This window comes from Carassius auratus, chromosome 40 (genome assembly GCF_003368295.1).
Source record: "Carassius auratus strain Wakin chromosome 40, ASM336829v1, whole genome shotgun sequence".
NCBI lineage: Eukaryota > Metazoa > Chordata > Actinopteri > Cypriniformes > Cyprinidae > Carassius > Carassius auratus.
Window position 1 is genome coordinate 14,319,797 of NC_039282.1, and position 27,429 is coordinate 14,347,225.

The following is a 27,429-nucleotide window of genomic DNA, read 5'->3' on the forward strand; positions in this document are numbered from 1 at the left end:
GAATATTACATACAGTACATCAGCAATGTGACCCAAAGCATTATGGGAAACCCTTTGTGGGCTGTAGCTTCTGCAGTGGGATCAAACAATAAAGAAAGAAGACAAAAGACTGCCACCAACAGAATGCCAGCAAACATTCCACTAAACTCAACAGAACATCTTTGTTGTCTGATTGAGTTTTTACTTTAACAATGGTTTTGAACTGGATCATAGTTGTAAACGTTATTTACAAATGTTAAAATGGTTTTTAGTATGTTAAATATTGAGGGATTTCAAGTGAGACTCTATACCAACCATTATGGGTTATGAATCAGCCAGACGGGCCTGTGAGTGACTGAAAATAGCCGTGATACAAGCCCACAATCTATTACTGTAAAGCCTGATGCTCTCATTGGAAAACACCTGGAGATAATTCATGGCACAGATACAACGTTCCAGCAGCTGAGTCAGACGCCCCCGAGGGGACGCAGGTTTGACAGACACCTCTTGGAGCTCAAACGCATGCTCTGTTTTGACTGCTGATTCCACTTGCTTCATTGTAAGAGGAAACTGACGTCTGTACTAAACGACAGATAAACATGAGTCTGTTGTCTGTGGAAACCTCTGCACTGGATGTGTCATAAAACATCAGATAAGACACTGGAAAACTATATATCAAAATGAGTCAGGTATCGGTGGACCAAATATGTAGGTGTAAACAAAGACTAACTATACTAACTCAAAAGAAAACAAAAGTATGTTTTTGAAAGATGTTTCTTATGTTCATCATGGCTGCAATACATGGCTGCAAAACTCCAATACTGTGATATATTATTATAATGTAAAATAACTGGTCTATTTTAATAGATTTTAGAATGTATTTTTTTCCTGTGAAGCAAAGCTGAACTTTCAGCATTATTACTCCAGTCTTCGGCGTCACATCATCCTTTAAACATCATACTAATATGCTGATTTAGTCTTCAATAATTATTTCAAAATGACTTCTTTAAAATATATTTGGATCCCATACTTTATATACACTCTAGTATACTCTTTCTGGATTGTGTTGAATTTTTTTTTTCAGTGGTTGAAGCAAGATTGGCACCGGCATAGAAATCCTATAGAAAAAAGTCTTGACGATATTCTTGTCATAACATGACATAAAATAATTTTCTGAATAGTTTTTAAGCCTGTGCCCCTTTTTTGAAAGCTTTTATTATCAGTTGTATATCACTATCCCACATTCTGATCTAAAAGTAATGTCCTCGAACAAGAGCTAAATATTTAGACGTTGTAATGTGGCTCATATGCATGAAAAGAGAAGTGATGAGGACAGGGACATGCAGACGTGTTCAAAGTGTGTATACGCTCCATCTGGCTAGTAATACTGTGTGTCACGCCAAAACAGACATAAATCCAGCTCAGATTACCTTCTGCCTATTGTTCATTTGGGGGTTAGATTACGACCACACAATGCGTATAGTGTAAAGGGCAGCCAATCTATAAACAAGTCTGCAGTTGAGCGGAACGTGATCACAACATTACGGTCAAACATTTGGGACACCGGGTTTTTAAAAATGCCATTCACTCTGTGTGTCTACGTCAAATGAGTCTACAGACGTCAAAGAAGCATCCATGCCTCACCAAAACACTTATAAACTGGTAATGACTCACCTCACCCAGTACCTAAACACATCTGACCAATGCATCAGCATCACATATTTGTCTAAATGGATATGTGGCAGCTCACTTGGTGCATTAGCAAAGAATGAAACCTATTTTGTGGACCGTTTGACTTCAGTGCAGCCTGCTACCATCTCCATGACTTTATCATTTGTTCTGGCCACTTTCATGTGCCTTTTATATATATATATATATATATATATATATATATATATATATATTAGAGAGCCAGATTTCATGGGTCGTTTTGAACTTTGAGATCATAATGACCACATAATAACAAAGTAAGGCATCTTTCTTAAATGTCTCTCTAAAACAAAAATCAATGCACTTCATATGCACATCGATTTGTTTGTGTAAATAAAAATATCCACAATCCTGTGTATTTCAGTATTTAATATACTCTTGTGTTTGATTCCAATTAACTATTTCTTTTTAAAATTATAGGATTTCTTGCTGCAAAAAAATAAATCAGCTATTATCAGTTTATATATATATATATATATATATATATATATATATATATATACACATAAACATTGTTTTCGCACACATGCACATTATATCCAATCATCCTTTTAATAATAAATGCAAAATTGTGCTAATAATGTGCAAATATTAAATTTTGTTCATTTATGATATATATGATACCTATGAAATTATCCTTAATAGCAGCACAAAAGGTTGTGGGTTCGATTCCCAGGGAACACGTTAAGTAAAAAACGTTAGCATGAATGCACTGTAAGTCGCTTTGGAAAAAAGTGTCTGCTAAATGCATACATTTAATTATTTATTTAATTTATGTGGAGAAATTATTAATTATTTTCAGAGAAAAAAAAAATCCATTAATGACAAATGTATATATACTGTTAATGGACTAGTGACTAGTTTACACAAGAATCCACATTTGAAGAAACAGCCGTGTGTGTGATCATCTGAATTCAACTCAACTTGTTTGTGTTCAGTTGGATGCTTGACAGACAGTGCCAAAAGCTATCGAAAGTCTGGTCATCAAAATTCAGAGGTCTGGACTGCTGGCGCAGCAAAACGTGGCTTCACAGGGAAATGCCCTAGGTCATAGTGGCAATGGTGTGGGAATTCTCCTCTATTATTTCACAGACTAAGCTTTAATTAACATGAGCACCAGTGCTTCTGGAACCCCTAATGGGCGACATCCTACATACAAATGTCGGGAGTTAAATTAAAGAGAGGTGCCACTCTATAATCTCTCAATATCACACGTCCCCAGGTCGGTGGCAGGAGTTTTGCCAGTGGAGGTTCACAGCTGGGCTGTAGGCCAAAGGAAATTACAATCGCTGGGAAATACGCACAAAAGCAGCCCTCCACAAAAGACATAATAAATTCTTCTTGCTGACAAAACATTCGGAAGAACTGCTGCCTTCACAGTTGGCAAAAACAACATGGATTAAGTCAGCGGGGTTTTTTGGTAATACTCATTTCCCGATCATGTCACGACTTCCAAACCAGTCTCATTTTATGCCGAAAAACAGCAGTTACGTTAGCACCAAATCAGGGTTAGTAAAACAATTAGATGTGAAGTCGCAGACAGTTACTGTACTTGCACCATTTCTGTGACTTGGAGGACCAAGGCATGATGTTCCTGATGTTCATGATCTAACTCAAGCTTATAAGCCAAAAAGAACCATTTCTAATAAAAGATTTCTAAAGTATCTGTTTGGCTGACCTCTTTCCTTGAAAAAAGCAGGAGTGTAGGTCTACCTTCAAAAGGCACTCAGTGAGAGCTTATTGATTTTGAGAGTGAAAAACATTTGTTGACTTCTGATAAAGATCATTGGGTCATAAGTCACTTTGTGTGTTTGTGTCCTGAAATTAATTCAAACAAGACTGGCTCAGCTGTGGTAACACACTTGGCTGAACCATTCAAAGACACCCACTGACTATCCTCCTTCATCCACAAATCTCAATCTGGGCGAGCCTTATTTGGGGTCACTCCTAGACTCCTAGAACTAGTTTGGTTCTTAGGGCTGGATGGAGTATTGGTATCTTTTACTATATCAGTCATTTCAATGTATACAGCATTCGTTTAAGTGTTCTGTGTGTAATTAAAGGAACATAAAAAAATTAATAATAATCCAAATATGGCCATTAAATCACACTCATGATGTTTCTTTCAAACATATATGTTTTTCATGGAACATTGAAATTTGAAACTGGATCGCAGAGACAGTGAACTCAAGAAGCAAATCAGTCAACAAATCATTCAGACTGAATGACGGAATAAAGGAAATAATTAATTAAACAAATATATAGATAAATAGATAAAAAAATACTTAAATATACCTTTTTTAATAACAAAACTATTAAATAAAAAAGAAATAATAATAAATTAATTCAAGTTTTTGCTCAAATGAATTTGCTGGTATGAATTGAAGACTTAAAATATAGCACACAACTTGTTTGGACTATCTTTTATGAAAAAGACCTAGATGTAGTTTCTTCTAAATTTCAAAATAATAAAGATTTTAAATGGCCTACGCAGTTGGTAAATTATAACAAACTGAGTAAATGACAACAAAGTCGCATTAAGAGTACAAGTGGATTCAAAATAGAACTATTAATCTTTATAGAAAAATTTACATTCTGTCCATTATAAATAATTATATTGTAACTACTGACATCAACGTGAATCTAAATACATCCGGCATTGTTTGAATCCTAATCAAAAATGGCAGCTTAAAACAATATGTTCATTTCGGGAGTCCTGTATGCGGTGGAAGAGCCTTGTCTACTTAATATTTTGATTGGTTTGACCATGGAAAATCAGTTATTTGTCACAGCAGACAAGTGACTTGTGTAAAATATGATACACAACAGAACGGTCCTCCACAAAAGGAAAAAGGGAAATATATGGGAGGATTATAGTGTAGCTGTATACAAAAAACAAACCATCTTTGCATTATGGCTCTGGAAATTGATTTCATTTCTTTTTTAATGTTGCAGCTACTGTGAATAACTACTGCAATGAAGTACGCCAAGGTTTTACGGCAAAACCCCACACTCCTCCAGTTTCAATTTAAAACAAGATGTTCATACTTTATCAATTTTCCTAACCGCAGAGCAGTGACTATAAGCTCTTCACAAAGCCCAAAAGAGAGGGCTAAATAAGGATTGGGGGTCTGTAGAGTTATGTCCAATGCTCTGAATGTTCCCAAACATCTGGGGAATGTTAAACGTGACGCTTCGTAAACAGGTTGCGGTTGGTTTCAGGATTTTACCCAAAGTGAGGTGACAACAAAAGTGCAGTTTAGATTTGTGCAGTCTGTCTATTTCGTCAAAAGCTCAAGTTAATGATTCTTGACAGTCTAAATATAAACAAACAATAACGAGAGGTAATGGAGAAAACTTTTCCAAGCTGTGGCCAAAAGTGTCAAGAAACTATAATCCGGAGCCATAGAGCAGGTGTTCACTTTCTGACCTCAGAGGTCAAAATGTCTTCACGCTCTATTAAAACCTCACAAGTGAGCTGCTATACAAGGAAAGGCAGCTCAACCTGAACCACGAGAATACCTCAGGAGCTTCCCCAAAACAAGGCACAAAAGTAAAAAATCAATCAGATTAGCTTCCCGAAAAATATATCTAGCAGACATTCTCCGTGCGCCAGATAAACATTTCCAGACGCTGGACTTCAGCCATTTTCCCACATGCTAAAGTGTTTTACAGCTATCTTAGAAGGTCTGTTCTTTTAGTTTTGTCACTTTTCAGACAATTAGCAAAATTTACATGGATTTCAGCATGTGTTAGTCCTCTAGAAACCAAATGAATCGACAGATCAGATGAATGATTACAGATAAAAGAGGAGAAAACATATTTCTACCTTGATCAAAATGAAAAAATGAGTAACAGTTCATCTGAAATGGAAATCATGTCAACAATAACTCGCCCTCATATCCTTCTAAGCACATTCTTTCACTTTCAGATTTTTTTCCACGAATCATCTGATTCTGATTTAGTCAATTTTTACTACCTTGACTTTCAAGACCAAGACAAGGTTTCAATATATTCGGTGAACATCTGCATAAAATTCTTCTCACCCAAAGCTATCATATGACATACTTTATGATTATTTTTTTGCCCTTTTGAGGCTTGAAAGCTGTAGTTCCCATTTGGTGTAACTTATTCACAATGTTGTCGAAGTCGACAAGTTTTGTTTTGAAATAAAGTAGTAAATGATAGCTGAACTTTCAGTTTTGGTCATGGTTTTCAGGGAAATTTTAACCATTAAAAAAAAAAAAAAAATAGGTGGACAAATTAGGCTTCTTATCTGTTTCTTAGTCACTTCCTCTATTTAGTTTTTCCCCCAACTCAGGGCATGTGTGAATGTTATGAGCATAATTACACAAAACACTATGACAACCTGTACTTATGTTTAGTTTGTGAAAAATGGCCTGAACGCTGTTATAATGACATGTCATATCTTTGCACCTAAAATCAATAGTATTTCACAACTATTTTCCATGTCATGAACATAGAGTGTATCCTGTAATTCACACTCCTCTGTGATATAAACACTATGCAATTTGGTTTTTCGTGCCAAGGGCTCACAGCTGTAGGATGTTGCAATTATCAGAACATGTGTTTTGCTCTTGCTCTGTAGCAGGTAAAAAAACGAAAAAAAAAAAAAAAAAAACAGCCTTAGACACTTACTGCAGTCTAGCAAACTCTATCATTTCATTTAGTGTCTATGTATTTTATCTAAGAACGGTACTTCTTATAAAAAACAATGTGCTGGTAGCATAGTAAAATGATGTTATCAGAAGGTAATAAATATCAGATTTATGTAAATGGTGTTTATATGACACTTCCAGTTACTTTGAAGAATACCATGGTGCTATTATGTTATTATTTTTAAATTACTTAAGCTTTCTAGTTCTGTATCAAATACTTTGAACTAAAAAGAAGGAGGCACCGAGGTATGTGCTGCATTTGAGAGCAAATTTACATTTGAACCAACAGGGGTCTCTCTTCAGCTAAAAACACTGCATACGCTTTTGCAACCTATGCAAGTGGTAAAAACATCTTAAAATGTTTAAAAGACAATTTTTTCTACCATTAAGTGTAATGTAAGAATTCATTCCATGACTTATTGCAATCAAACTTAATTATCATCAAATATTAAAAACATGCCAGCAGTATATTTGAAAAAGCCAACAAAGCACTGTTCACTGAAAGGGAAAATAACTCAATTACTTTATTACATTAAATACATTCTTCAGTCTATCCTTGAACAGGCACTGAAATAATTATCAGTCATTGGAGGTTTATTCATCTCTGTCGGACTTTGTCAGCGCCGAGGTTATATTTAGAAAGGCAGAGAAAGTCACGATCCACAGGTCTGTTAATATATCACGTCATCCATGGTCACAGCATTCAGACTCTGGCACACATTAGTGAAGACTGTCAATGATTCACTCCCGTGTGACACAGATAACCCTTAACAGCTGTGCAGGTGCATATTAACGACCCAGGTTAAAAAAACAGCATCACAAAGCACCCATCCTGTATGAAATGCAAGAAGCAGCTCATGTATTATACATCAAAATATGTATGTTATGTGTGATTCATTTCAGGCTAATATTGTATTGGCTATACACTTGCTCGTCTGCCAAATGCATAAATGGTTTATGCATAATTATATGATATATACACATTATACACGTTTCAAGTTATCAAAATATAAAATAAAAAATTATATACTTATGATAAATGGGTTTTATCATCGCAGCTGCTGACTCTTTGCCACTGGAAACATTTATCCGTCCTCAGTACACATTTTTACCATGCTTCGTCTACCGACCATGACTGTTTCCAAATCTGAGGAACTCTTACACATCTGAGGAACTCTATGGGAGACTAAACTGTAATGAAAACCCACCAGACTCCATCCACACTGGACTGGAGCCACTTATGAGAATACATTCTGGTGAGCCTTTTAATAAGTTCTCCAGTAATCATTTGTCCTCTTGACTAATGAGCTCTCAGACTGGAAATGAAGACTAATTTTCTTGTGGCTTCTTCAAAGCCGAATGCAACTTTTGGTTTTGAACTCACTCGATATTACAAACTCATGATGTTCCAGTTCAAACGTTCATATCAAATTCTCTTGTGCAACGGTCAGGCCACTGTCTCTGCTGAAATAAACTAGACTTCACCTCCCTTCAAAGAATAATTCATCAGAAAGGGTTTGGGCTTGATGGGGCGAAGTTGAAATTGCTCAAGAGCTCTTCAGAAAAGACCATTTCAAGGAATCCCATATCAGCCACTTAAGCATGCCAGCCTATGCCCATCCTGAATGGCACTACGCTTTCAACGCATGGCATATCTATCCAGTGAAGGAGCGAGAGAAATAGTAAAGTGCTTTCCTTGCTTTTGGCTCGAGTGGCTCGGGCCTCTCTCGTCCACTTCAATTTCCAAAAACACACAACGGGAACATGAAAGTCCACCGTTGTGCTTCTCAAAGCCTTCCCATCATGCAGCTCTAGTGGAAAGCAATCTCAAAGTCCCCATCCCAAATGACCTGCTCACATTAAAACAGCTAAGACTGTAAAGGCAGTTTCCCACAGATCAATGCAATACAACTTTAATAGAATTGAAAATCACAACTAGGTCCCCATACTGTTAGATGTCTAACCCAACACCTCTGTAAATGTTTATAAGATAGACAGATAGACAGACAGACAGATAGAATGACAGAGTGTTGCAGTAAATTTTATTTAAATTTATGCATTTAACAGACGCTTGTATCCAAAGCAACTTAGAGTGCATTCAGGCTATCAATTTTTACCTATCATTTCTCACCTTGCAGTACCTCTCCAACATCCATTTGATGCCTTAAGAACGTATATTTATATTTAATATGAGCACCAGGTGGTCCATTTTAATATTGCCAGCTTGATCAAAATGACTAAGTTACATTCTTAGTCTCTCTCAATGTAATCAAGAATGATTTTTATGACCGTTAACAGCCCTTGGCATTCTCAGTAGCTTTTGGCAATGCAAAAAAAAAAATCCCAGATTTTATTTTCTGGGATCCTATCAATCAAATTAAATGCATATAAAACTATTTTGGAAATTTCTGCTACCTCAACCTGGGAAAAGCTATTAAAAACGCGATATGAATAGCTCATTGATTTTAAGTGTGTACTAATGTTTGTCTCCGTGTATGAATCGATGTTTATGTGCTAGGATGGCAATTGTGCAGCCATAGCAGATGTGCAGAGTGTCTGGCGTCCAGATGGGCATCTATTAAGTGGAAAGAACCCAAAGCACCAGAGCAGTACAAGAATCAAAGCAGCTCCATTACTATAAACATCACTAAAGTATCTACAGATTCATTTCAGAGCTACCTCAAACACAGAAAGAAAAACAACTCTTTATGGAGACTATAACTGACAGATAGAGTCTCAAGCATCAGAAACTATGAAAAAGGTTGCTAATGCTGTTATCCAAGTTAGATTGCTATATCTGAGTGAAAGAAACTAGAGCTCAACTTCTTTCTATGGTTGCCACAAAAAAAAAAAAAAAAAAAAAAAAAAAATTATTATTAAAAATAACTAATAATAATACATGTATATAGAAGAAACTTCTTTCAAAAACAATACAAATCGTACTGATACCAAACTTAAATTGCTATATTTTTCATGTATTCCTGTGGCTCAGTGGTAGAGCATTGCATTAGCAGTGCAAAAGGTTGTGGGTTTGATTCCCAAGTAACACATGTTAGGTAAAAACAAATGTTAGCCTGAAGGCACTGTAAGTTGCTTTGGATAAAATCATCTGCAAAATGCAAATGTTATATTACACAATATTATTTTTACTGTATTTTGAGCCAAATAAATGAAGCAAATGACTTTCAGTAGCACTGGCCCAAAGCTTTAGACTTTTGACCGACAGTGTGTGTATATATTTCCACATAAATGAACAAACACTTACACTCTGGGTAATTGTCTCAGTTGGGCCAGCCCCTCTGTCTATGTCAACAAGACTGAGTCAGTGCAATTGAAGAACGTGTGACGAGCCTTTTGCCTCCAACCCCCCATTAGGGTTTATGTTGAACTCACACTATGCCAACATACATGAAAACATCCTTTAAAAAATGCCCTAACTATCTAGGAAAAGCCTTTATACTGTGTAAACCAACAATATGTCAGCTTTATTGGTTGTACGTGACTGAAAACCAAATAACAATAACATACTGTATAGGTTTATTGTCTATAAAACTAGTGAATGGACTTCCTGTTTGGAATGGATCTTTCTTAAAACTTATCCACAAACATGCAGCCCTCACTAAAGCAGAAACAGCAGGCCCGTCATGTTTTGATGCCATCATATTGACACAAATAGAGAAGGTATTAAATAACAGCAGTCGTCTGTCTTGTGTTCCTCGGGATCTAGATACTGGTGACAAACCAGACACCACAAAGTCAAGAAGACAAGACTCAACAGGCCTTGCTGTCCAGAACGCCTTATCACAGCGCATCAACGATGTGAACATGAGACATATACCCGCATTTCTGAGAACATCTCCCTTCAAAGAACAGACAAAAAAGACCACGCAATTTCACATTTCCTCTAGAGCTTCCAAATTATTCTCAGAAAGTTACAAACTGTTCTGCTTTTTATATTTGTTTCTTTTGTAATCTCTAGTTCCGAAAAAAGGAATTTCAAACTGTGTTCAGATTAGGCAGTATATCAAAGACTACAATCAAATGTCTGAGATTTCAATATGAGCTCAAATATTTCTCATCCAGTCGTTCCAAAACTAAATAATCTGAGCTATCAACTCTTACTGTGTGTTGATCATTTTCCAATTTGTGTCTATTTATATCTCTACTAAGGAATTTTTATGAGAGACACCTTCAAGTAAACCCTCACTGATAAACACAAAGTGAAGAGGAGGAGCTAAAATGTCAAATGCATTTACCTGAACGATCAACCATTGTCTTCCACTGAAAACAACACTCGGACGAGTGACAGCAACATATTGAGATTCCTAACTAAGTACGTGTTCTTTTCTTCCGCAATATAATACAACATAAATAACGTTCTACGAAGAACTATTTAAACCACATAGTGTTATGAGTCAAACGAAAGTTCAAAGGTCAAGCTAGTCATTGTTGCATGCAACTAGGTTCATTAGTTTCTGAATCAGTCACAGAAATTCCTTGCGTGTAAAATATCAGACCTGACACTATCTGATCCATATGAGATTGTTTCCAACTGCCTAACTGAAACAAAATGGGAAATAAACCAAAAAAAAAGTAAGGTGTATAATATCAAAACAAAGACTGGGATTGTCTTTATGCTTCCAAAACTGATTAAAGCTACCAGACACTACCTAAATACACACTTTTGAAATTCTAACTCATAAAATCTTATGTAGCCTAACTAATGCCATGTTGTTCCACAGTGTCGTACCTGCCGCTATCCTGTTAAGCAGCTGCTGGCGGGCAATGATCCTCCCCAGCCTGTACCCAGAGCGCCGTCTGAGGTGGTCCATCCTCAGGTAGATGTCCTGCGTCTCTGGGGTCATATTTCCCAGGCATTCGCTGCTCTCGGTGCGCGGCAGCTCCCTGTACATGATCACACAACGTGAAACATCCGGCACCCACCTCCCCAAAACAAATACCAGTCACGTAATCTGTCCACCAACAGCCCAACATGTGTGAGATGTGAGTCCATAGAGTTCCAGTACCAGCTGTCAACCCCGCCCTCTTTTTGAGTCACATGACTAGAGGTGACCCAATGAGAAGCCAGGATGAAGAGGGCAGGCCTCGTGGCTGAGCTGAATTCAAGGTCTGTGCGAGCACTGCTCAGTTCAGGAGGGAAATATAAATACCAGAGGAATGCCTGTGAACTGAGTGAGTGGAGAAAGCTGGAGAGCAGGGGACCGTGGGAGGGGGAAAAGAAAAACAGCGTGGCTAAGAGAAACACCCAGACCAAAAAGAACTAGCCTGCTGCTGTGAAGCCCCACTCAGGTGCCAAGTTTGCTAAGGAGGAGTTTGTTCGTTGGGACAAGAGAAATAAAGAGTGGCTGTTAACTTAATTCAAATGCTTTTAGTCAACAATTATGTGGTCACACAATCCATTAAGACAATACAACAACAAAACAGACATAAAATTTAAAAAAAGACATTTAAAAAATAAAGAGATTAATATAAATAATATTATTAATAATACTTTAATATAATATATTATATGAAAATTAGTTATTATTTAAATTTTAATACTAGTAGAACAGTTGGGCTATTGGTAGAATGCTGTCTGCACCTGATACTTCACAAATGCTCACACTTCAATGAAACACACATGAGTTCTTCATAAGCAAAAGAAACTGCACAATACCAATTTCCCATGTAGCTGGTTTATAAGTACCAATAAGGTAGATAACATTCCAAATCGCACACTTGCCATCTGATAAGCATGTCACGTGTACGTGATTCTAATGCACTTGGATAACTAAAATATACACGTAAGTCATTCACAGTTTAGTTATGCTAAAGAACATTAAATTAGAATTTGTGCAAATGAAAAAAATATTTAGCAAGAAAAAGGAAATGAATGGAAGGTTTGCAAGAGTGTCTGTTCCGTTACAGAATGGAACAACCCAAGTCTACAGACTGAAAATAGACCCCACATCTTTGCAAACAATTCTACCTTCTGTTGACTAAACTCTGACAAACTGGCAAACAAGCACACATTTCCTGTTTGCATGTGTTATAAGCCTCTCGCTCCTAGTCTAAATGTGAGCGAGTACATAAACACATGAACCGGGCACGATTGGGCATGGTACCAAGTTAAACACATTCTGTGCCCCCTCCCTAACTGCCACATACTAACCATACTAGAAACCACACAAAGACCGCAATTCAACCAGCGCCTGCAATCTTGCTACTATTTATACATGAACTACCCCATCCCTCACTCTAACTCCCCTTACCAGAGGAAAGTTTTTAAGACGTTCTGTGCAGTTTGTGTTGCTACATTAAAAATGATCTCATTTGTTGACCCATACCTTGAGCTTATAAACAAGGTGCAATGCATGCTCTTGCAATCCCATAATGCACAGAGTGCTCTGTTAAATACAGGTGTAACTTGAGTGACTGACAGACCCTAATGAATGCTATGATTTTTTTTCCACACAGACCGCTTAAAAAGAGTTGATTACTGTAATGCTGAGTGAGATTGTAATATTTATTATGTGTGTGTTTGTGTGTGTGTGTGTGTGTGTGTTTGTGTGTGTGTGTGTGTGTGTGTGTGTGTGAACATATACATAATTACATATATACATATATATACATATACATACACTGAACAAAATTATAAACGCCAAAGTGCGAGACGGCATCGAATTTGAGCATCTGCCCACTCAAGTCGGTTACGACAACGAACTGCAGTCAGGTCGAGATCCTGATGAAGACGACAAGCATGCAGATGAGCTTCCCTGACAGTTTGTGCAGAAAATTAACATTCAATTACAGGCAACAGCTCTGGGGGACATTCCTGCAGTCAACATGCCAATTGCACACTCCCTCAGAACTTACGACATCTGTGGAATTGTACTGTGTGATAAAACTGCACATTTTAGAGTGGCCTTTTATTGTGGCCAGCCTAAGGCACACCTGTGCAATAATCATGCTGTCTAATCAGCATCTTGATATGCCACACCTGTGACGTGAATGGATTATCTCAGCAAAGGAGAAGTGCTCACCAACACAGATTTAGACAGATTTGTGAACAATATTTAAGAGAAATAGGCCTTTTGTATACATAGAAAAAGTCTTAGATCTTTGAGTTCAGCTTATGAAAAATGGGGCCAAAAACGAAAGTGTTGCGTTTATAATTTTATTATATTATTATATTATATAAATTATGACTATCATGCATTTATACCATGATTTTTTTCTATATTTAGAAAAAAAAGTTTTGTAAACTAGACTGAGACACCAAAACGGGACATCTTTGACATGGATACAGCATAAAATGAACTTCATGACAATAAATTGACTCAATTCAAGTGAAAAACAGGTTGATATACAATGATATTCCATGGAAAAGTAAATGATTAACAATAATTTACATTTACATTACATTACATTTATTCATTTAGCAAACCCTTTTATCCAAAGCGACTTACAGATGAAGACAGTGGAAGCAATCAAAAACAACAAAAAGAGCAATGATATATAAGTGCTATAACAAGTCTCAGTTAGGTTAACACAGTACACGTAGCATGGGATTTTAACTAATAGAATAAATAAAAAGAAAAACAGATAGAATAAAAAAATAAAAGAATAGAGCAAGCTAGTTAGAGGTCTTCACACATACACACACATACATATACAATTGCATAATAAATGAAAAGAAAATAGAATACAAAATGATTAGAAAGGTAGTTAGATTTTTTAAAGAATAGAATTAGAATAGTGAGTGTTAAAGTTGGAGGGTCAAATAAAGATGGAAGAGATGTGTTTTAAGCCGATTCTTGAAGATGGCTAAGGACTCAGCTGCTCGGATTGAGTTGGGGAGTTCATTCCACCAGAAGGGAACATTTAATTTAAAAGTCTGTAAAAGTGACTTTGTGCTTCTTTGGGATGGCACAATCAAGCGACGTTCATTTGCAATACGCAAGCTTCTAGAGGGCACATAAGTCTGAAGTAACGAATTTAGGTAAATGGGTGCAGAGCCAGTGGTAGTTTTGTAGGCAAACATCAATGCCTTGAATTGTATGTGAGCAGCTATTGGAAGCCAGTGCAAATTGATAAACAGAGGTGTGACGTGTATTCTTTTTGGCTCATTAAAAATTAATCTTGCTGCCGAATTCTGAATTAATTGTAAAGGTTTGATAGAATTGGCTGAAAGACCTGCCAAGAGGGCATTATTAACACCTGCAAGAGGGCAATTTGCTTTAAATATGTCCTTGCTTGTGTTTAATAATCCTTCAGTCAACAAATGTCTACTCCAGTTTCGGCACAGGTTTGGTTATTTGGAGTAAAAGAGTGGTAATAAGTGTACTATGCACTTTACTGACCCAATTGCAGCAATATCACCTTGCAGCCCAGGACCGGTCGCCCACTGAAGCTAAGCAGGACTGAACCTGGTCAGTTCCTGATGGGAGACCTCCTGGGAAAACTAGTTTGCTGCTGGAAGAAGTGTTAGTGAGGCCAGCAGGGGGTGCTCACCCCTGTGGGGTCGGTGTGGGTCCTAGTGCCCCAGTGTAGTGACGGGGACACTATACTGTAAAAAGCACTGTCCTTCGGGTGAGACGTTAAACCACACTCCTGACTCTCTGTGGTCATTAAAAATCGCAGGATTTTTTTTCGAAAAGAGTAGGGGTGTAACCCCGGCATCCCGGCCAAATTTCCCCATTAGCCTCTGACCATCATGGCATCACTCTGTGACCTCTCCACCAGTAAGCTGGTGTGTGGTGGGCGTTCTGGCGCAATATGGCTGCCGTCGTATCATCTGGTGGTGGTTGAGCGCTATATAAATGTAACTAATTATTAATGAATTATTAATTGTACAGCACAATGATTCAGACTGACAAAGAAAAAACAGCTATTATCTCATACCATATCATAATTTCAGTCACTTTAACTGGTCTATATAGACATATGATGGTATCTCCAATGGCTGTACATGAAAATGGCTAAAAAGAGCTCTCTGATGAAGCACTCTGGAATAAAATGAAATAAAACTTTTGACAAACCATTCAACAAAGCTACAGCTAGTAGAGAATAGTTGAGGCAAGTCAAATCAATTATCAGATTCTTATTTCAAGATAGCAAGAACAATGACAGGTTTTTGTGAACATGACACCCCCATCTGAGTGACACAAAATCTTGCCATTATTAACTATTGACCAAGAATGCTTTGTAGTTTAGCCACTTCTCCAACACATTTTCAGCTTTATGTAGGAGAAGTGTTATTGAAAACAGATCACACATCTTTGTTATCCAGAACTGAGTGCTTTTTCAGATTTAGCTCAATATTTAGAGCCAAACCCGCCATTGCCAAGTCTCTCATCATCTCTATACTGGAGCCAAAGATGAATGTCTGACAGCTCTCAAAATAAATGTATGCAAAAGTGGAGGAAAGAACAGACCCCGCTCACCACTCGCCAAAGAATGCACATTCCACATGCTCCCTCTCTCTATCTCTCCTTCTCTGTCTGATTTGACAGGAAACCTGAGAATTTGTTTCTACAATGGCATGGGCTAATTAAGCCTACTATCAAATCTACAATAAATAAAACTGTGAAAATAATATTGCTGTAGAAATTACAATAATAACTTGAATGGAAACCTATTTTCAGATTTTGAATTTTAAATATACAATGATGATGAAACAAAGGATAAAATGATGGTCACACTTTATTTAAGGGTCCAATTCTCACTATTAACTAACCATTAACTATGTCTTTTGCCTCAATTAACTCTTTATTTGCTGCTTATTAATGGTTTATAATGTAGTTGTTAAGTTTAGGGTATTGGGTAGGATTATGGATGTCATGCATTAAATGTACTTTATAAGCACTAATAAACAGCCAATATGTTAATAATAGACATGCTAATAAGCAACTAGTTATTAGTGTGAATTGGACCCTATACTAAAGTGTTACCAAAATTATTTAAAAGATATAACAATAAATGAATTAACAGCTAAGTATATTAAATAAAATTAAATAAATAAATGCATAAAACAAGACAACTTGAGAGGCATAGTTGTTGCCTCTGATGGCATCAAAATAAGCCACTCCTCCATATACAACCTGTCTCAGCACGTTTAAACTCAATGGCAACAGCATGAACCTCGGATCTTTGAAGAGCGCAGAAGAGGGTTTTGGGGATGTTATACAGACAGCACTACTTCACAGTCATCTTGGTACTTTATTTGTGTATTTTTCCACTAGCTGAGGCTGAAGCCAGAATCAGCTGCCAAGAAAACGTACCTGTGTTTATACACCTTCATGAAATAATAGCTTGATTTCGATGGAAACAAAAACAAACAGTTTTGTGGCTTCCACAATCAGGTCAGATGAGGATTAGCCACAAGAGAGGCCAGTCAGAATGACAGCTGATTAATAAAACGTCCTGGCTGAGAAACTCCAGCCCGGGATGCTGACTCCACAACTCAGACGTACAGAGAGTGAAGATATTAACACAGCCAGTGGAAAGAAAAGTTATCAGCATAATATTTACTCTGTGGGTTTTTGGGAAGGACTGCTGAACATAGGCAGGAGCCAGATAAAATCAGCAGGTGCTTACGATTCACTCCAGCAGGGAGAGACGGCAGACAGCGAAATCTTTCTGCTGTCTCTTCTGAATTCTGCTATGATTGAATCTCTCACTGAAAATGTCAAAGCCGCATCACATTTATGAGTTTTCTCTGCTTTGAGGAGTCTGTTCCTTTATTTAAGCAACACTTCATAAGGCAACACCGACTGGATTGTGTGCAGAATGAACTAAATGTTGTTTTAATCCATCTTTTTTATGGCCCTTGAAAGCTGCTGCCTTCGGTTTAAGAGGATCTTTTGCAAATAGCTTGTTAGGAGATTTGAATGATGCCTAAGTGTTCTAGCCTATGATCCTGAAACAATAGTGTTGAAATGCAGACCATGATGCAACCATAATGCAACCCTATTCAAATCCCTCATTCCATGTGGGCTGAAATGCTTTAGTCGTGGATGGCAGGCTCATGGACAGCCCACTGATTAATATATAAAAATGGGAAATGCTGGATGAAATCTAATATGAATTCTAAAATGCAACTTCACATTTATTAAACCCACTAAAATCTCTATTATTTATTAAATAGATCCATATCTATTTCCAATAAGTACTGCTCATTTGAACTTTATATTCATCGAAGAATCATGAAAAAAAAAAATGGGTCATGGTTTCCACAAAAATATTGAGCAGCACAATTGTTTTCAACATTGATAAGAAATGTTTCTTGAGCACCAAATGAATGGCTTCTTTTAAAAACATTTAAAAATCTTATTGACCCCAAACTTTTGAATGTTACTGCAACAGTCATTTTAAATTTGTCCAATGCTTTAAACCATAAACTTAGTTTTGAAAGACAAAACTAAAAGGTGGAGCTCTATCTGCCGGAATATCTTTCATGGTTGAACTTTTAATAGAGGCTCAAGTCAGACTGAAATATACCCCTCTTGGGAGCCACACTGAACTCTCCACTGTCATGCCTCAAAGAGCTCCTCATTGTTTGGCATGTGTATAAACAGTCAGGCCAGAGCGTGCACATGACTGCCACCTACATAGCACATCACATCTCTGAAATACATATATGGAAATGAACGTGATAACAATGCCTCAACATTTCATCACCGTCCCCATGGCAGCCTGATCATGTGCCCAAATAAACAAAGAATCTTGAACAAGACAAATATACAAGCATTTAAAGATTTCAATCTATTAACAGCGGAGTTTTAATTACTGTCCAATAAAACAGACAGATGGACCACCATAAAGCACTCCAAGAGAAAAACATAAAAAATTCCAATATGAAAACCACGTTGCATTGACTGACATCTAGTGGTCAAACATTGTCAAAAGCGTCTCAACTTTGAATCCATCACTAGAGGTTTAGAAGTATATATATATATATATATATATATATATATATATATACACACACACACACACACACATCTATGTTGTCACATTCTACTGGAGCACGTTGTTAAATGTGTTCTGTGTTAGAATGTGACAACATAGATGTGTGTGTGTGTGTGTGTGTGTGCGTGTGTGTGTGTGTGTGTGTGTAGCCTATACACGCGTTGTCGCATTCTGTGTTTCAGATTATATTAAAGATGTGTTGTTACCTTTAATATTTTGTTCCATTAATTATTTGTCTTGAAATTGTTTTACCTTTTAAATTGTGTTGAATAACCTACAGCAGCCTACACTAAAAAATCTGGGGCGTACATAAAAAAATAAAAAATAAAATTGAGAAATTAATACATTTCACAAATATTTTGTAGTAGACAGACTTCAATTGTACTTTCTTGTAAAAAATAAATAAATACATAAACATTTACAAGTCCCAGTCTTTCTTGGTGTATTTTTCAAAACCCCTAACGATAATGCAACTGCAAAAATTAAGCAACTTGAAATTTAACCAGCGATGCTCAATAATCTCAAAACCATAAATTAATGCATGCAAACATTTCGTCCTCACGTCGAGCACGTCATCACACTGTCATTCCACGCATACGTTGCAAATGCGGAGCGCGTGAATTTTACTTAAGTGTCACTAACCTGCAAGTCGTCTCTCTCTGACGCTTTTCCACAATAAATCCCAAGCTTTGGACGTGGATTCCCTGAGCTGCTCGCTGAACGATCGTCTGAGTGTCAGTTTCGCTGTCATCGTCAATCCGCGCTCATAATAATCAATCAGTGTGGCTCGCGCGCGATCTCCCGTTATTTCTCAAAGATAGCGAGACTCCTCGTCCTCTTCTTCACCTGCCCCGCAGCCAGAGAACGCAACGGAAAACTTTTCCGAAAAATAAATGCATATTACAAAAAAAATAATGTGGTAATAATTAACTAAATAATCCAGTTTAGGACCTGCGTTAGTAAAAGACGTGCAGCCGCTGTCTGGTGTTTCAGAGCAGATGTGGGTTTGTGTGAAGTTTCTCCTTCAGCTCCTAACATAAGATCACTCTCTCTCTCTCACTCTCTCTCTCGTTCATCACTCTCACTACTCGAGGACTTCATTTCAAGTCTCACCAAAGATCTCAACTCACGCACTCCGTATTAATTCCTGATGCTGTTTAATGTTTAAATAAATAAATAATGTATTTTCTGTGTTAAAAATGTATACCTAAATATATAATATTTAAAATCCATTAAAAATGTATATATAAATATATAACAAAACTCACATATTTATATTGTTGGAAATATAAATATATGAACAAATATGTGCACTTGTGAACAATATGTATTTAAAGTTAAAATAGTAAAAACAAAAAAAAAAAATACAAACAATAACAATATTCTATATGCCTTTCTCAAGGCAAAAAGCACAAAATGCAGCTCACGTACTCTAGTCTGGATAACAAAAGCAATATAACATAAATTAAATGAAAGTTTATTTAAGGGACATAAAGGTATATAGAGAAAATGGTCATGCTGAGGAAGGATAGACATACCATGAACACTGACGGCTTATTTAATTATGGGCCTCTATGGTTTCTATTTTGCGCTCAGCATGGCATTATCATCATAACAGAGAGGAGATTGCTTTTTGTGACAGGTTTTCTGTCTGCAATGTCAAAAGCTGATCCAAGTTAAGATGAAAAAATGTTGGTGACGACATAAAGCGAGTCTAATGGAGAAATTAATACTCTTATATAAACGACTACTGCATGCAGCGAAACTCGATGACAGATTGGTATCAAGAGTATTCAACCTGGATCCAAGATATGTTATTAAAAGAAAGAGGTGTAGCTTTGCTTTAACATAAAGCAGTGCACTATTTGTTGTCATCCTAGATCAGAGAGAACAGATTTAAGCAGCCAGTCATGTGTCTAGGTAGGGAACAGTCTGGCCTTTATCAAGGTGTGTGTTAATGCGCCTGAGCTTTATTCACTAATGGAGTCATCTGATGGGAAAAACCTCCCAGGAGAACATGAGGGGCTTCTGCTGTGCCTCAGCTTACGTGTCAAAGGTCAAAGGTTAGGGCCAAACATTTCCACTCTTGCAGGATCTGCATTGGAATGCCTGGGTTGGCAATACAACCATCTGACCACTTAAAGAATAGACTAAGAATTGGAGGTTGACTGATATTTTTTGCACTTTAATAATGATTATATCTTACTAATAAATACAGAAAAGTGCTTTTTAACTAACTTCAATATCTAGCCTGAAGAGGTTTAAAAAGTCTCAAGTGAAAAAAATGAAACCTGCGTATGATGGCAGACTGTACTATACTAGATTAATTTGACTCCTGGACGTTTAATACTGCAAAGTCAGGTCATGTCTGTCCACCTCAGCAACTGTCTCACTCCATCACTGCTCCAGCTGGCTGTTCTGAGCCCTTGATCTCCTGTCTGTCAGCAGCTGATCTATTGGAGAGACCCATCACTTTAAACTTCAGCACAGGTTTCCATTATAAAACCAGCCTGGAGCAAAATACCAAACCAGCGGTCAGCACAACCCTGATGACTCTTGGTCTCGCTGTCAAAACAGTTGATGCTGAATGTGTCATCTGCATTCACGTTGCATTTCCAGCAGTCTACAATGAAATAACCAGAAAGCATTAAATCATAACTTACGATATATACAACTTGATATGTTCATAACCGTTCCAAATGTCTCATTAAATAAACTGATCTTGGAGATTAAACCGAAATGGATATTGTGAAAGAAATGAGCCAGCCCAGATGTGGAACTACAAGTGCTTATAAGAAGTAACTGAATAATTAGTTTCACAGAATTACAGCACGAACCCCTTAACATTTGCCAGAGAGAGTATAAATGTCATACAGATGGTTGAGCTTGAGCATCAAGAAAACTCAATGGACTTCTGCCAGGCAGCACATTTGCACAGTAGCCAAGCTGGTGTCTCTGCATTCTCACCAGCGTCAAAGTACGCAATTGAAAACACATGGACCTTCAAATGCCTAAATTCCTCATTTAAAAATATTTGAGCCTATTTAACACAAGCCTTTAGTTGCTGTCTGGTCCTGGGCTCAGTAATGGGGTCACGCGGGTCACTTTCCTGATCAAAGCCTTTGACAGGAAGCCCCATGCTCATGGCTTTGCGCTATCATTCCTATTGCTGTGATGTTCTCGGCATCATTTAGGAAAACAATTGTTGATATTAAGGAGATTATTATGGCTAGACTAGGAGGATACAGTGCAGTGATGTAAAAGAGAAAGTGGCTGTTAGAATGTGAATGGGTGTCCACACAAACCCAATAGGGTTGCTTGTTTTAGTAAGACCCCATCAAGCTCTTATCTTCTCCCCAAAAAGACCCTTTAGGCTTCATATGTAAATACAATGCACTTAAAATTTATCTGAAAGGCTTGAACACAATTAATCGTCACTAATGTTTGGTTCCCACACATATAAATCAAAAATGTATTCACCACAAGTGGTTTCATTTAATCTACGCTATGAATTATACATGAAACCGCATGTGGTCTTCTCTTGCACCTTTTGTTTGTTTGGCTATGAGCCCAGAGACTTGAGCTCCAGACTGACCACTGAGCTGGAATGAGAAAATGCCCAGATGTTGAGATGCTGGGTTCCGATTGGCCCCCTCATTTGTCCGTGAGGTCCCAGGCCAGGCTCCAGAAATCCTCCGGGGGTCACGCTTCCTATGCATTCAAGGCGTGGAATTCTCCCTCAACTTCCCTCTTGCTCCTACATATGGGCCCATCTAATGCATGCACTATAAATTTCCTGAACAAATATTCCAAAGTCCGGGCTGCAGTTTTCCATGGAAAAATCACAAATGTAATGTATATCTGCTTTTAGATTAGGAGCTTGAGGGGGAGGAAGGGCCTTAAAGCAACTGTTCACTGACTGCACTGCATGTGATTCATTGTGTAAAGCATCATTGTGTTTTGATAAATCCCTGTTATTCTAAATGTGTGACTGAATGTGGTTATGTTCGGAATAGCATACGGACATACTATTCTTACTATTTTTGCTATGTGCAATGCATTCAACCATGGTGTCGTGTAACTGTCAAAATAATTTTTGCTAGTAACTTGTGACCGAACAAACAGAAAAATGAACAGAATGAGCAAACAAACAAACAATTGAATTAATGAATGAATCAATGAGTAGTAAAAGAATGAACATCTACTACAATTTTTGCTACTAACGTGTAACTGAACAAACAGAACAACTAAACAGAATGAAAAACAAGTGAACAAAGAGAAACAACTGGATGAACAACAAACAACTGACTCAATCAATCAATGAACAGTAACAGAATCAACAGCCACTAAATTATTTGTTAACTTGTGACTGAACAAGAATAAATAAATAAAACCGACAAACAAGTGTATCAATGAATGGATCAATAAAAAGTTACAGAATCAACAATATGTGTTAGTAACTGAACCAACAGAATGAATGAATGAGCAAACAACTCAATGAATGAATGAATAAATGTACAGTAATATAATCAACAGTCACTATAACATTTGCTAGTCAATTATGATTGAAGGAACTATTAACGAACCAAACAAACAACTGAATCAGCATATGAAGGAACAGCCAATTTAATGAATAGTAACAGAATCAACAGCCACTGTATTTTTTAAAGCCATTTGTGATCATCCTGTGAACAGAGCATGATCTAGCTACTTGGCATAGTAAACTAGCACACAAAAGAGTTACACACACACATACAGACGTCATGAAGGGGCCAGAGGGGGTCTGTGAATGCTATTGGTTCACTGTTTCAAACTGCAGTATGACAATGCATGTAATGCTGTCAAGTCAAAATCTGTTAGGACTCAACCAACCATGGGAAAACATTTCCAGTCACACACACCACCTGGCTTCTATTAGCAGAGAGGGGAACACACAGACAGACAGACACACACACACATGTAGGCAGACTGTGATTTGTGCACTGAAACACACTGTATGTGCAAATTCCCATTATAATGGAAATGACTCAAGCTGTCTACATTGTTAAGTGCTTACAATCTGACTTCAGTCAACATTTGATTTAATTTCAATAAAATAATTCCAATGACATTTGTACAGCCCAACTCAATACAAGATAAAACAAAAAAACAAGCAAAGGAACAAGTTTATCAAATGTACTTCTAATAGTATCTTACATCTTTGCAGCAGACTAAATATGTCTAAAAAAGGTAAAGCAAGGTGGGAAATTAACTGTTGATTAGATTTAAATTTAAGACTAGATTCCTTTAAATCAAATTTGGTGTAAATCTGTCAAAAAGAAAAATGTTATGCCGGATTTTATGACTAGCAAAACACAATAAGCAGTCAAATCTCCCAAATATTAGCAAGCTGCTAACTAACAATGCAATTAATTAATAAGACACCATGAAAGAAAAAAGAAGGTGATTGTGCAAAATGCTTGGCACAAAACCACAGGAGCTCAATCGAGAATAGAAGTCAGTTTATTCTGTCCTGTCTGTAGCCTGTTCAATTGTCCGGCCAAATTGTTTAATAAGCACTTAACCACAAGAAAACCCCTCTATCCCGCAGGGACACCACGTTCTCGCATAACTGTACAAGCACAAGCCTTAGGAGAGGGAGAGGTTTTTAGATAATGCTGCTTTACAATCTGGCCTTTAGAATATTACATTAAACAAAGTTGTAACCCGAAACATTGTTTTTAGTACAAAAAGTAAGCAAAAATGGCCTTAAAATCTAACACTGCATTGTATTAAATCTAATCCACAAAGGCTGGAATGGCTGGAAAGTGTCTGGAATGAAAAAGTATGAATTTCAGTTATTTCATTGCTAAACTACAGGACAGTTTTGCAATTAATGCCTAAATACTGTACAAATACAACATGCATATTACCGTTCAAAAGTTTGGAATTCCAGTGAAATTCCTATTAAAGACATTTAAAATAATACAAAATTATTATATTTCATTAAATGCTGTTATTCAAACATTGTTCATCAAATAATCCTGAGAAAAGACACTACAGAATAAAATGATTTCCAGACATCCTTAGGCAGCACAACAGTTTTCAACATTCACAATAATAAAAGTTTTAATAAAAGCAGCAAATCAGCATATCAGTATGGTATCTGAAGGATCATGTGACTCTGAAGACTGGAGTAATGATGCTGAAATATCAGCTTTGCTATTACAGGAATGAATCACATTTTACAATATATTCAAAATAGAAAACAGTTATTTTATTTAAAATTGTAATAGTATTTTACAGTATTAATGTTTTTAATGTAATTCTGATAAAATAAATGCAGCCGTGGTGAGAATGAGAATCTTATTTCAAGTATGCATACATATGTTCCAGTTGCTTTTATTGTTCCTGGGCATTTATACATCCTGGGATTTACAGAGCACTGCATGTAATTGGATGGGATTGCAGAGGTGACAAGTCTTGTACAATGGGGCCCAATCCAAATTAGTGTCCGTTTAATCCCTCTACGACATCTCCTATTGTGAGAAAATCACACTCTGGCAAGAATAAGTTAATCAAATTATAGGGGAATTATTGAGAAAGATTCTTTACTGCAAGAACCTGGAATGGTGCAGTAAGAAATTGAAACGTTGCATTATGTAAATTGCTTTTTAAACACAAAGGCATGGCTGTAGGTAACCAAATGATCCATCAATCCATACACAAAAACAATCTCAGGATTTGTAAGCCTATAAACGAAATTGAGACCAAAAAGCAATTCCAACATTACAGAATTCCAAAGGGCCAGTGCCAACAATGGAAGTCCACTGGAAGCCACAATCTTCATCTTTCCACATGTGGAACATTTCATGCTCTCCCTGTGGCAGCGACTCTCTATACAGCATAGCCTGCCAGGCCACATGAAGATCTGCCTGTAAATTTAACTCATGATGTCATTGATTTGGGTCATGCATGAGCAGAGGGAGGCCAAAAAGATCAAATAATAACATAATCACATCAACCAATCCTCATGTGAAGAGAAAAATTTTGCTTGGCGACAGAGGTAAAGCCTTAAATTGAAAAAATAGTCAGTAGTGGCACTTGCTAACACAAGCATCTTCTACTATATCACATGCTTAAGGGTTTTAAAACTTTGGCATGTAAATATTCCTAGACTTCTTATTCTACAGACAATAATTGTACAACAAATTGTGTGGTTATTGAGAGGAGATGTGCTATTACTTTTCTAAGCAACTGGTCTTAAAGGGAAAGTTCTGTGCACTGTGCACCTGTGTTTAGTAATTATCATGTGTTTTAAGTTCTTGTCTGTGCTTTTCACCTCAGTTGGGTCTACTTGTTGCTAACAGGTTTTGTGTACATGTGTTTGCTCCAGTGCCCATTATGTGGATTAAAGATTTTTGATTGTATTCCTTGTTTCCCTCATATTCCTTTCCACAGCGTATCACGTTACAGAAGACCTGACCAACAGTTACCTCCATGTGTCTACCCTCCGTATTTGTTTCCATTTTTTCCTATCAGTGTTTTTGTTTCCCCTTATGGATCCCTTCACTCACCTGGAATTCCTCCTCCTCCTGCTGGAGCAGGGGGACTGATCTCTCAAGGGCCATACGAGACTGTTCTGGCTGTTAGCTAGCATCACCAGCTCCACGTGGCTCCCTTGTCCCTCTGGCTCCACTCGAGCCATTGCTTCAGGACTCCACCTTGGGCTCCTTCCTCCCCCCAGCTACACCTTGGTGCTCAGTCGATCAGGCTCCGCCGCGGATCTCCTCGGTCTCCTGAGCCCTCGACTGCACCCTGGCCCCCCGGATCCTCTACATCCCCCTGGCTCGTTGGCTCCCCCTCTCCACCTCAGGCTCCTCCACCACCTGCTCCTCCGCCATTGGTCGGCCAACTGGAGTCAGCGGCCATTCCTCCTCCATGACTCCTTCCTGCATCTGCGTTAGTGTAATGGTCCAGCTTGGCTCCTCCTGCTCCAACTCCTTCCTGTTTCCGCCCTGGCTCCTCTCTCTATATTCACCTCCCTGGACTCTGTCTGCTGGTCCCCTCCTGGGTGTCCGTCCTCCTCCCAAACCTCCTCCCAAGTTCCCACTCGTGCCATCCCATCTATTGTTCTACGGTGCGAGGATGCACCTTGTAGGGGGGGGGTGCGATATGTCATGATCATAGACCTGTTTTTTTGTGTTTTGCCCATGTTTCTGTTCATGTGTCCCTTTATTTGGTCATGTTTATGTCCTCGTATAGTTAATTAGTCATCCTGTGCTCCTGTGTCTGGTAATTATCCTGTGTTTATAAGTTCCTGTCTGTGCATTTCTCCTCGGTCTGGTCTACTTGTTGTAAACTCGTTGTGTACAAGTGTTTGCTCCAGTGCCCATCATGTGGATTTCGCATGTGTTCCTTAGATTAAAGACTTTGATTGTACCCCTTGTTTCCCTCGAATCCCTCGTACTCCTTCCAGTAGCGTATGGTGAGACCAAGAAATGAACATTTTTAAAATTCCCTTAAGTTTCCAGGTTTGCCAAGACCATAAGATCCCTGACCTTAGCAACACAATGGCAATCACCCAAAATTTCTTTGCATCTCCAAGGACCACTCACATTTTCCGCAGAAAACTGAGAAGGGTTGTCCCACTTCAATTGTAGTGGCCAAATGGAGGTACCATGGAAGATATTTGGGTTACTGAAGCTAAAATGATTTTACACAAATGCTTTTGTTTGTGTGTGTGTGTGTGGTATATCAGCCATCATATAGTGAAAATAATGATCTAACAGTATTTATTTGATTTGATTCTTGGTGCGATTGCAGCTAGCTACTCATTTCTTTTGACATGAGTATTTTGAAAGTTGTGGTGGAAACCAAGGTCATGATAATAACTTCTAGCTCTAGGTTGTTTTTACAGTTCCACCCTAATTTCAAGCACAATAGGTTCCAACAGTGCAAGCGGTGTGTGAAAATATGCACCCTACGCAATAATATAATTTGTAAAAAGACCAACCAGTTTCCTTCAAGGATTTCATTCCCTTTCATCTCACAGTTAATCAGGCACAGCTCTCCTGGTTTCTGACTTGAAAGGGCATCAAGTACACGG

General features: G+C 37.6%; 1 protein-coding gene across 3 annotated transcripts in view; it reads right to left on the reverse strand.

Moving 5' to 3' along the window:
- LOC113058658 (stAR-related lipid transfer protein 13-like) overlaps nt 1-27,429 on the reverse strand; it is a 65,252-nt gene that overhangs the window by 15,019 nt on the left and 22,804 nt on the right. Inside the window, exon 1 of one of the 3 annotated variants that reach the window (XM_026226769.1) lies at nt 18,984-19,147. The exons of 1 other annotated variant lie outside the window; for it this stretch is intronic. In XM_026226769.1, the coding sequence (XP_026082554.1) occupies nt 18,984-19,092 (109 nt within the window). In that variant the 5' untranslated portion in view covers nt 19,093-19,147. Of the gene's footprint in view, nt 1-11,118; nt 11,390-18,983; nt 19,148-27,429 lie in introns of those variants that run through there. One more of the 3 variants, XM_026226771.1, reaches the window with a different exon arrangement.